The 12,339-nt window shown below is 38.7% G+C and overlaps 1 protein-coding gene across 5 annotated transcripts in view; it reads right to left on the reverse strand.

Moving 5' to 3' along the window:
* Positions 1–12,339, reverse strand: part of camta1a (calmodulin binding transcription activator 1a) — a 393,081-nt gene that overhangs the window by 173,657 nt on the left and 207,085 nt on the right. For all 5 annotated transcript variants that reach the window (XM_008414292.2, XM_008414290.2, XM_008414285.2 and 2 more), the window contains one exon: positions 4,833–4,968. In XM_008414292.2, coding sequence (XP_008412514.1) covers positions 4,833–4,968 — 136 coding nt within the window. The remainder of the gene's footprint in view (positions 1–4,832; positions 4,969–12,339) is intronic.

Raw genomic sequence — 12,339 nt, forward strand, 5'->3', positions numbered from 1 at the left:
CACACACACACAGAGAAACATAGAAGCCAAAAAACTAAACCCAATTAATTAGTGATGTGTTTGTTTTCTTCTTTAAAGCTTGTTTCTCCAGATGTGGCTCTTAAATGAGACAGAGATGGTTTGTCTTCAAGAGGGAGTGTGTGGGACAAGCTATCTAGTTTCATAAAGATTATTTTAGTAATCAAGGACTAATCAGATAAAAAAGTGCCACATGCTGCAGATTTTTCATTTAACCACATAAGCTTTTTTTAAATGCATTAAGAGAAATACATTTAAATACGCAAATAAACAAACAGTTAAATTCCTTTTCTAAAATCCGAAAAAAAACATTTTATTACCCAAAATGCAACAAGATTCCTTCAGTATATAAATGATAAATAAAATAAATAAATACTTCTATCAACAGGCTTTTCTGTTGGACCTAACATCAATACAATGAAGTACTAATCTGTTGATTGATTTCAGGATTAACTGATTAATAACTAGATAGCAAAAGTCGCTTACTAGGAGATTTTTCTTGTCCTACAAAATTTATTCCAGGTGAAGCTAAAACTATGCCAGAGTAGGTAGAACATGTTTACAGACATTTAAATTTTTTTTTTTTTATCTTAATGCAAAATTTTAAATTCTCTGTAATATTTTGGCTCAATTACTGCTCTGACTGTGTTGTTCTTTCCTGCTTTTGAGTTTGTATACTCCAGTTAACGATTAATCGATTGCTAAATTAATTGACAAATTGATTCTTCCCGATTAATCATTTCACCACTGAAGCTACTCCAATCTGCTAACCGTGTGGAAAAGTGGTTACTGGGAAACGCAGCGTGACAACGAGCCTGTCGCCTTCTTCAAACCAACCACATGACTAACTGCACTGTTATTGAACCTTCAGAGTTGCTTATATCAGAGTCACTGTCAGGAGCATGCGGGGTTTCCATGGCAACAGACAAAACTCATATAATAAGTGAATTCTGGATCAATAAGTGAATCTGTGGCTCCTGTTTTCGCTCCAATATGGTGATTATGCTACAGACAAAACCTCAAAACCAAAGTTTTAATTTGCTGCTACAATTTGGTGGTTGGAGAGTTCATACTGGCAACATAAAGGGCCAAGATATTATACATTTCTCTTTTATTTTGTTTTGTTTTATTGGTTCTGATGAGTGCCAGAGCCCCTGGTTATTACTGAGGGTTTTTGTCCAACAAAGCCAATTATAATAATAATAATGATGATGATACCAATAATTCAATTATCAGCTGATTTGAAAAGAGAGCATGTCTAATTGACCTGCGAATGGTGTGGTTTCCATCGAAAAAAATATTAATCTTAATTTCAGAATTAAACTAAGCCTTTTTTTAATGTAAGAATAACATATTTGAAGAATATTATATCAGAATATCATACTTTACGGTAATAAACATGAGCCTCTGAAAAAGCTAAAAGTCAAAAGAAATATCATTTAACATAGGCTATTAAATATTTAATATGACAAAAATATTTTTAAGTAAGTCACTTTTGTCATATTGAGCCACAACATTTCTCACTTCAGCATAATTGGAAGAACACAAATTATTCAGCTTTTAAAACAACTTTCATCTCTGACTTTTTACCACCATTTTGTTTGTTTTCTTTCAGATCCATTCTACATTAAGAGCAGACTGCCACCAGTGTGCAGAACTGCATCATGAAATAGAAATCGTCGGGACAGTTTATAACGAATAAATTAATTCCAACTGTGCAATAATAAAAACACACAGATCTGGATCCGTCTAACATTCTTGTAGAAAAGCAATAGATTTTGTAGGAACACTCATTAGAAAAAGATTCATCAAAGGGACAATGTGATGAGCTACTGTTTTTGTTTTTTTGTTTTTTCTTTTATTAAATATTGAACATGTTTCCCATCTGCCTCTCCCACATTTGGTAAGGGCGCATCAAAACTCACACAATGCTGGCAAACCGTCAAGTGTATATTTGTTTGACAAATTTACCATGTTGCCTGTTAGGAATTATTTGGGTCACTGCAAATACAACTGCCAGACATGGCACAGTTCGTGAGCACAGCTAAGCTGATTATTTACTGGAACAAATAAGAAGTGTGAAGAATGCAAAGCCATGACTAGACAGAAAAACATCTTAGCAAGAACTGAAAGGAAGAACCCAATCATTTCAAAATTTAAACGACATTACCTAATGTTACATATCGAAGTGTTAGGATTCTTCCAAATGAGAAATTACTTGAATACTATCAGATTTCCATGTGTAGAGTTGTGTTTTATGAAAAGAAAGCAAAACTGAAAATTTATGGAAGGACATGAAGATCAGAAAACATGGAGAGGAACTCCAGAACAGTGGAGCAGAGAAGGATGGCTCAAATGATCCCCACAAGAGACCTCTTGAAATTGTCAACACCAACATATTTAATTTAATAAATTACATAGGTAGTGTGTAAACTACATATAAATTATTTATTTCATAAGCTGGCTTTTGTCAACCTGTTTACATCTGTTCTTGTTCTGTTTTCACATGAACTGCATTTTAATGTGGTTGGATTCATAGTGAAGTTGCTCTCAATCAAAATATACCTTGCTTTAGTTGTCAAAAAGAAAAACGAGACAGAAATTTGGAGTGAAGAGAGCCCGGATGAGACTGCGGTTTTAATTACAGCTCTACAAGGCTGGTGTTCCTCTTTGATAAAATCCTGATCCTGTTTAAGCACATCAGCTGACAAAATTGTCACTCACAGTAATTAAAGAGAACATTTGTGCTGCTATTTCAGCTATACTTAGCTGTACAACAGTTTAAGTTAGGACTGACAGAATGTAGCAGGTCCTTTCTCTTATCTGCTAACATAAACTCTTAATTGCTTGCAGCACCAGGATTGGGGGTGGGGGGGTAAAAGTACTAAAGGATTGTGACAAAACTCTTTTTACCGTTAAGTTTAAAGTGAGGGGAGATGCATTCACTATCAATGACCATTTCCCAGAAGCAAAGGTAAAAGTGCATCTAACATCCTAAAAGGTCCCCACAGCAGTCACATTTATCTTCCCATTGAAGGAAAATCTTAGAATTTGCCCTAAAAGTTTCTCAGTTTACAGATTTTTTCCCCCCAACCCTCCATGCAGCAGCATCTAGTATCTCCAGGAAGAGTTGTGCTCAAGTTTAAATTTGACATGTAAAAAAATGGCATCTTTATGACCAAAGTTCCTAAAAAAGTTAATTAACCAGCCTAATTCAACTTGTTTGGATGCAACGCAGCACATGTCCGAAGCTTTTCTTGGGCAGACACATTTTGAGAACACAAAAAATATTAAAATAACTATAAGATGAGGCAGAAAAAATGACCAGTAATTGATAGAAGTAAAACAGTGACAGACTGAAGTACCTTTTTACTAAAGGTGAAAAATGCTAAAAATATTTTAACAGTAATTACAGTTGCCAAAAACTATCTATGGTACAGGGCAAAACCTTGTGCTTGTATGACACTGAAACTGACCGTACTATTAGTAATGAGCAAGTTGAGTAAAGCAAATAAATAAATAAAAAAATATGAAAAGAGCCGCCGTAAAAAACTTTCTAATGCATCAGTTAACCAGAAGTTAATATTTAGAGTAACACAGTGGAAATGACATTTGYGAAATAAGTGTACTTTTGTATGAAATCAAAACTTGTGGATATTAACAAAAAAGAGACAGAAAGTATTGCCTCTGAACATCACGAGCTATGCATCTAGCTGCTCAAGAGAAAACATGAAAGTTGGGCGGCTCAATGCATTCAATGATCTGGAGATAAACTCAAGAACAACAATCACTACATAAGAACACTTTTGTAATTCATCGAAACTGACAGGCTAAGGAACATCCGAACCATCAACCTTTGTATATTAATGATAGTATTATAAAATGACCCGTCTAACCAGAATCTTCACTAGCTAAAATTATTTGTCATAGTCCAACAGGATAGATGATTGCAGCCTGAGCAGGTTATCAGAACACCGCAGATGACACTGAACTGGCTACACGAATAAAGAGGCCATTTTCTTGAAGTGACAAATATGCAGAGGAGACAGAGACAAAACGGAGAGCAAAGCCCCTGAAGGTAGAAAGCCCAAGCTTTGTCTTTGTCACACAGTGTGACAAAGACACACAACATGACTCCCCGATGTGTGCACCATGGCTGTATACTCTGTGTTTGGGTTTTTTCTGAATGGGAATCAAAAATCCCAAACCTCTCTTATCTCGATCCCTCAACTCTTGTTCTTGTGGTTTCATCGCTTGTTACTTAATCTGTCAGTAACAACAAACCTGATTCCAGACTTTTGTTCTGCCGAGCGCTTTAAAAGTACAACAATGAGTCTTTGTGTCTGATTAACAGCTCGTACATCAACCCGTGTTTAAACGCTGCAGAAATGCCACAGGTGAGCGGAGAATGATACAAATGGCCGTTTTATGGCAGGAGCTGGTATGGGCAGCGACTTGGTCTGAGGTGAGGGAACACTTGCTCTACAGCGCTGCTTTGAGCCAGCAAGATTAATGTAGGCTCTCTGGAGCAAAGGCAACAACCACAGCTTTAATAAGGTACAAACAATCGGTTCCACTCCACTGGCTTCCCAGGGAAAACTATTGTTGTGCCGCATTGTTTCTTGGTGTGGTTCCTTGGAGACATGTGTCTACTGCACCGTGCGACTGTCTCCGTTACAGCCAGGGGAGAAGTCAGCGTGGGCCTTCGTTTGTCTGTGTCAGAATGAACGTCGGCTCTCCACCCCAACTCTTTCCCCCATCCTCTCCTTTCACATTTAGTTTCCCCCACCCCTCCTCAAACTACCCCCACTCACCTCAACTCCCTGCACTTTCAGCTTCATGTGATCTTCTCGCGTGGTCTTCCCATCTTTCCTCTTCTTCCAGCAGTAGCCGTCCTTTCTGTACTTCACCTTCTTCCTGTTGTACAGTATCATCGACCCATTCTGCGGCCTGGAACCACAAAGGAGCGAGATTAAATGAGATAAGAGAATAGGCAAAGTACAGCACAGCCAAGGAACTCACTTCAGAGACGAGCAACGAGATCCGACAAGTTTCCACCCTGCAGAAAATGTAACCAGTAACCGAGATGACAAGAGTTCTTCATGGAGATTCTCGGCATTGGTATTCATGGTCTGACAACGAACAAAGCATTGCTCAGCCTTTATAGAGCGTGTGCCCTGCCAGAAGTTACAGTGTGATTCCTTCCAGGGTAAATTATATAAAGGCTAGTGCAAGGCGAGTGGCAGAACAGTGTGGAGGAGTGAGGTTCCATCATTATCTCTCATTCATCCAACCTGAATGAGTTGTGGTGCTGGAGATCCACAGGGAAAAGAGAAGACTCTCTCCCACAGTCCATTCATAATTCATCCTCCCTCCACCAGACCTCAGCCTGTTGCTTCACCATGATAACTGTTTGATGATAATTTGCCTTTCCACTTAGGTTTGTAATAGAAACATTTGGCATACTGTGCTCAACATTAACAGAAAGTGTAACATAAAATATGTATGGCCTTTTTCAACAAGTAGCACGCAGCCTCGGTGGATATGGTTGTGTGTATTGGTATTTGCCTGTTTTGCAGAAACGCTTTGTGTTATCACTTCGAATCAATTCATATTGCATATTTTCAGGCTCCTCCATCATTCAACACAAATGCATACATTGACTTGAGAGAAGATATATAATCTTTCTGCGGGGACAGACTTATACAACATCCTTTCAGCATCAACAATTGGATGTGCATGAGACGTACACTGTCAGAAAGACAAATACACAGAAACATGTTCTGCAAATAATTTAGCAGTGTGTGATGCAGAACAGAAACCTTTAATGTTCATTTTTTGCTATGTCTAATCTGCAAGACTTTTTTTTTTTATTTCATTAGCACAGATAAAAGTATTGCTGGTGAGAAATACATCCAGGCTCTGGAAATGGAAAAGAAAGTTAACAAAAGGATCATTTGGTTGAGCCTTGAGATGGACTGGTGACCTATCATTGCAAATGCAGAATGCCTATTACCCAATTACCGCTGGAGATGGTCACCAGTATAGCCAATGGGATGATTTGGCTGGCATGGCAGAAGAATGCTGCTGCCACAGAAAAGTACAAAATTCCTGGATTCAAAACTTCAACAACAGAGAATTTTTACATGGAGTTTAAAAGCTGAGTGAATTTTCTAAAAGATCCTCGATTGCAAATGGTTATTGTATTCCATAACCCTTGGTGCTACTACAGCTTTAACTAAATAACACTTTACCTACTGTCAGTATCAGATGTTTTTCTGCAGTACTCACAATTTGACTTGCAGCTAATCCAAACTGCTGGATTTTTTTAGATATGTTGAAAAGCTCCGTGGCATAAGTGTTATATTTTGTTATACATATCCAACATTTATCTCTCCTGAAGTTGTAAAAGTTTTGCAAGTACCAATCAAAAGTCACAGCAATGGTCTGACTAAAAATCATTAACTTAACTCGCGCTATACTAGGAAACCTTTATCTGACCCACATATTAGCATGTTGAATGTCTCCTGTAGCTCCAACAGCAAGACAGTCCATCTATTGTCTGAATAATTCAGGTAATAATTATCAGACTACTTGGGGTGCTCACAGTGTGCATAAAAATGGACTCTTTCATCACAGTAAAGGTTTACCTGTTCGTCCTAATAAACACGCACCATACAAAACGAGAGCACATCATAGAGATGTTACTAGTGTGATGGAGCTTGATATTTTACAAAATGATGTTCATTTATGGATACATTTTAAATTTTTAAAAATAAAGCACGCAAAAAGTTACATGATGTTCTTCAATGTTTGGTATTGGGTTGACCTTTATTTCAGGAAAATCAATACAGGTCACTTTGTAAAAACCGATTTAATTGATCATTTGTTGCCATATATGATTTGAAGAGAGAAAGAAAAACAAACTTATCTACTGAAGGGCTGAATGCCATAAAATGGTTGTGAACTACCAGCACGTCTACTGAAAAAAAAGCTTGATTGTGGCAAGACCTGATTTTGTCTCAGAAAGCAACTGCAAACGTTTGTGCAAAAACAACTACGGTAAACATAGACTCACCACACACAACTGTTTACAGTTTGGATCTTACTCAGAAAGAAAGATTTATGTCATTGTTGCTCCTGCGAAGTGAGTGAGAGGGAAAGACACCTGCCCGAGCTGCTGAGAATGCTGGGTAACTGAGGGAGGCTTAAGCGTTCAGGCAGCTGGTAAGCCTTGTTAGCCTCCCGCTCATTTCTCCCACATATAGACAATGTGTGTGTACACAACAACCCCTCCTCTCCTTCAGAAACACACAAACCCCACAAACTCAAACAGCTAGAAAAACACATCAAAGTAGAGAGAAAAAAAAAAAAAGCTGGTTGATTTGTGCTTTCTGTAGCAATAAACAAAAAAAAAAAAAATAAATAAGAGCCGTTGTTTTGCATTGTTTTGTTGTTTACTGTAACATTTTCCTTTTTCACAACGTTTATTTATAACCCTGCATGCATCATTTTGCAGGGCTGCCTTTGGGGGCCGTGGTGTATGTTTATCTTAGAATCACTCATCAATCTTTTCTTTTTTTTTTGCCGGATTTTGGGGGCCGGTGGGAAGAGGGGGAGGAGGAGGAGGTGGGGTCCCTATGGCCCCTGCTCTGTGGCCCCTGACAGCACCTTCTAATGAGAGACGCCACTCATACACTGATGCGCTCACTCTGTGCTGATCTCCAAGCCTCTCTCTCTCCCCTCGCCGCAGCCCCTCTCTCCTTCTCGTCAGTCAGCTCAGGCGGTGCACCGGGGAACGTCTCCGTCTTTTCCCTCGCGCCGACTCCTTTCCTGTTCTCTCACCCCCTCCCTTTTGTTTCATCTGTCTCAGTATCCCTCACCTCAATTCACCCACACCTCCCCTCTTTCCCTGCCATCTTCCCCTCGCCTCTTGCTTTGAGCTTTGAATACTTTGCAGGAAACAGCTATTAGGAAGACATTTTTATTGGTCATGCTTGAGAAGTTGTACTCCACCACTCAAAGGCTGGGATGTACACAAAATATAAATCATGTTCTACTTTGCAGGATCCCTAATGTCATCCATAGTGGGGCAGTGATCATAAATAGCAGCAGGGATTTTTGCAGACTGGTACAATCAGCACATGCTCTCCTAAGGATTTGCATCCCAGATTGCTCGAGTTACCATAAAAGCAACCCAGTTCAGACTCCCAACATCTCTGCTTGGGATCAATCGAACCTGAAAGTGACCCGTCTGAAAAGTTCTATGGTATTATTTATTACATTCTCATTCTGCGTTTTTGTCCTTCAAAAAGATATGAGAAGTGTGAGCTTCTTAAAATGTAGCCCAGCATGAGACAAAAAGATGGGCGCAGATGAGATAAGGTAGAAAATCAAATGACAGAGGGCTATCTGATCCCCTCCAGAGCACTGGAAATTGGGGTGAGGCTTCAGAGTCAAAGGCTCAATGCCGCATTTATCGGCTCGGTGCAAAAACTTATTCGCTCAGCTATTTTGGAGGGAGCATTTGGTAGATCCTATTTACAATTCAAGGCACTTTGAACTAAAAGAGAGCCTAGGTGTCCATTCTGGACAGGATGGTAGACCGGTTAAAAAGTCTTGCTTTGTCAACATAACGCATCTCTTCTCCCTCTTGCGGTCTTCTCTCTTTTTCTCTCCCACTACTGTTTACTTAGGCGTTTCAATTAATTTTATCAGAATTACACATATTTATACATGAGAGGAAAGCTAAAAGCTGTGTTCTCGTATAAAAAGCTTGACAGGTGGCCCCTTTGTCTCAGATACTGAAATGTAGCAGATTAATATGGAAATGCAGGCTTCTGTCAAAGTGTTCCACATCCGCCTTTCCTTTTCCTCCTTTGAACTTTTCTGCGATAATAAGATTTACCCTCAGGACGGTGTTAGGCCTTGTCCACTCCTTTAGGAAACATTAATTTACTCAGGTAATGACATTCGCTCAATCAGATTTGTTCATTTGAAAAAATAAAATAAAAAAGTCAAAGGAGGGTACAGGTTTTTTATGAGGCAGTTGACGTGCTTAGAATGGGTAGCACAGTAAAACCAAGGCAGCGATTGCAAAAAAAAAACCCTACAAAAAATGTATAGAATCCCAGCTTTACAGTCTTAAGGCACAAAGAGAAAATATAAGATGAAGAAAATCATAAACAGAGACAGGAAAACAAATCTGTTAAAGAAAAAGGTTGGTGGAAAAACACTGGTGATTCATGCCAGAATTATGGAAGAAAAAAAGAAAAAGAAAATTCAATGTGGATTTATTCATTTACAGCTGCTGTCATGCTGGTTCCTATTTTGCCATGTGGTTGGCGTATCTAAAAATGCATTTTATGTGGGTCTAAGTGTGAAGAAATAAAGCATATTTTGTGAGACATCAAATCCTGTTACGTCTATGAAGTATGCTTTGTTTTTGATGCTTCTTTCTTTTGTGTGGTGGGTATGTTGCAATGACATCACTCTGCTTTTGTCCATGTTTAACAATCACAAAATGAAAACCCAAAAACTTTGTGGATCTAAGGAATTCCCTGAAGTATGTACATATTTGAATTAATTGACTAAAAAATCAAATAACTGAATTTAATCAACATGTAGGTCAGCTTGTTGTCCGTTTTCTAAGCATCCAACAGGTGGTGGATGAATTTTCATAAGCGTAGATAAAGCATCTGCATGGTGTAGTATGAGTTTAAGTAACATTATCTTTAGGTCATTGTGACATCTGGGCAACACTTCAGTCAGTTCCATAGCAGCAGCATGTACTGTCTATCAAAAAGTGTTGGTTTAACTCTCCAAATAACTGAATACGGATATTCCACAACTTCCATTGAAACAAGAGCTTAAAATCTAGGTCTAAGTCATGCAGACTGTCTCTACAAACATTTGTGAAAAACAACTCTCTGAATTCCAGTGTGGGTGCAGATCATGGAAAATCACAGAATGGGAGTCAGCAGATGCTGAAGCACATACTTTAACAAGTTCCTGCAGTCAACAGCTATGGACTCCAATATTGAAACAGTCTTCAAATTACCTCAAGAACAGCACATAAATGACTTCAATGATTAGATTTTTATGGCCAAGTATATGCTTCAAATGAAGTGGCGTAAAGTATACCACCACTGGACTTTAGAGGAGTGAAGATGGTGACGAATCACTGCTCGTTGTCTGCAACCCAATTGATGAGTCTGGGTTTTGCAGTTGCTAGGTTTATAACATTAATATTATTATTGTAAAGTTTGGTGCAGATGCCATTATTGTTTGTTGTCGTTTTCTGACATTGGGTAAAGTTCCAGCAAAAACTTTTGAGATGAATAAATGTAGAGACTGCTAGCCAGACTTTCTCATCCAGCATCAGTGTCTGACCTCAAAGGTGCCCCATTGGAAGAATGGTCAAAATGTATTCACAAGACACTCATTGAAGACAGCCTTCTCAGAAGGATTAAGCTGTTGTGGTTGCAAAGAGTGAGCAAACACCATATATGAAGCTTTGTATCAAGACTGGGCTGTCTCAAGAAGCTTTCCACAACACTTTTGGTCACACATTATACAGTATGTGTGGGAATGCAGATGTTTTTGGCATGTTGTAAAATCATTGGCAATATGAAATATACCTAGAATGATTAATTTGTGAAGGATAAAAACAAAAATGGGGCAAAATGGACAAGCTCTAAACTCACATGCAGTGTATGAACAATTGTACGATAAAAAAAAACTAGTGGATTATTCTCAAAAACATTTTTAAGCTCCAGATTTACAAATGGCTTGTAAGACTTAACTGTAAATCTTCTTCTGTACAATCATGCTTTAGAAGCAGTCTGCACACAGATACGTCTGTGATGGATAATCACACAGTATAAAACATGCTATGTTATCACATCTATCTCTCTGGAAGAGGTGGATGGCACCCTGACCCTAACCCCTAACCCTACGACAAATGATTATCCAGATTGGTTTAATGAAGCAAGACCAAAAGTCAGTCTTTTTTTAATGGTACGCGTTTCCCCTGTAAAAACCAACCAAGCACATTATAAAGTGGGAGGAAATTGTGGGACCAAATAAATAACATGAAATTATGATCAACCACACGGCAGTATGCTGCGTCGCATTTTGCTGCCAAGGCAGCCCATTGAGGCACATTGCACAGTGGCTCAGATTGGATAGAGGTCTGTGAAATTTAAAGGCCAAGTCAACAATTAAACCTGTGGGGCTCTTCAAATCATCCATGAACCCACCTACACTTGCACAGTTTTTCAGTTTCTAGCACATCAGCCTCTTTGGAAAGAATATTTACTCCCTATGTATTGCAATATTTTTACTTTACCTGAATGGTCATAATTTTATAAGTGCATAAACCCCTGATTAAAAGAGTATAATTTCCCTTCTAACATGCTGGATTTGAACCAAATTTTAAGCTGGGCATCAAAATGATAAAGGATGAACTGTAAGAGACATCAAACAAACAAAGTGATTTATTGGAAATACGTTTCAGTGGTAACATCTGTGTAACAAGCTGTCAATCACCTGATCAAAGGTTTTAAAGAATTACCATGAAAAATCCAAACTAAGTGACCAAAAACGTTCAAAAAGTAGGTTCACCCACCATTTTTGTTGAGTCCTTCTAACACCCATTCAGGCATGTGAATTTTTCCCGCCTCATTGCGACACTGATCCATATGGAGAAGACRGCTTTATGAAAGACATAACATGTCTACCTCTAATGATTTATTATCAGAGAGGTGTTATTTTCCTGGAAGAAGTCATTTGTCAGAACTGCAGCATCGCGCTGTAGAATCGCGCCACAGATGAGGACCCTCAGTCCAGAGAAATGTCATCTCCACATACCCAGCTGCGGTGTGACGCAACTTGAAGCTACATTGTTCCACCGAAGCAAAAAGCTCACAGATAACAATGGAGCCTCCTCGACAATGATGCAAGGAAATGATCTCCAGAGAGATCTCCTCGTCATGCCAGTACCGTTGGAAGCCATCGGCAAAGTCCAGAATAAACTTTTTTCTAAGCAGAGAATTCAGTGACCCTTCTTGGTTACTCACTTTTTAAGTCAAAAGGAGCAAGTTTATGGCATAAGAGGACACATAGCCTTTAAAGTTTTTATTTTTTTATTTTTGTCTGTCCTTTGATTACAGACGCTGTCTCATGGTTCTTGAGCTCAGTCTGCACCAATAAAGGGCTTATTTTGACAGATTAAAAATTTTTCTGTGTCTTCACAGACAGCCTGCCGGATCCTCAGGCACACCACAGGTAAAGTTTGTTTGGGGTTCACCACTCAATTTT

The sequence above is a fragment of the Poecilia reticulata genome, linkage group LG7 (genome assembly GCF_000633615.1).
Source record: "Poecilia reticulata strain Guanapo linkage group LG7, Guppy_female_1.0+MT, whole genome shotgun sequence".
Lineage (NCBI taxonomy): Eukaryota > Metazoa > Chordata > Actinopteri > Cyprinodontiformes > Poeciliidae > Poecilia > Poecilia reticulata.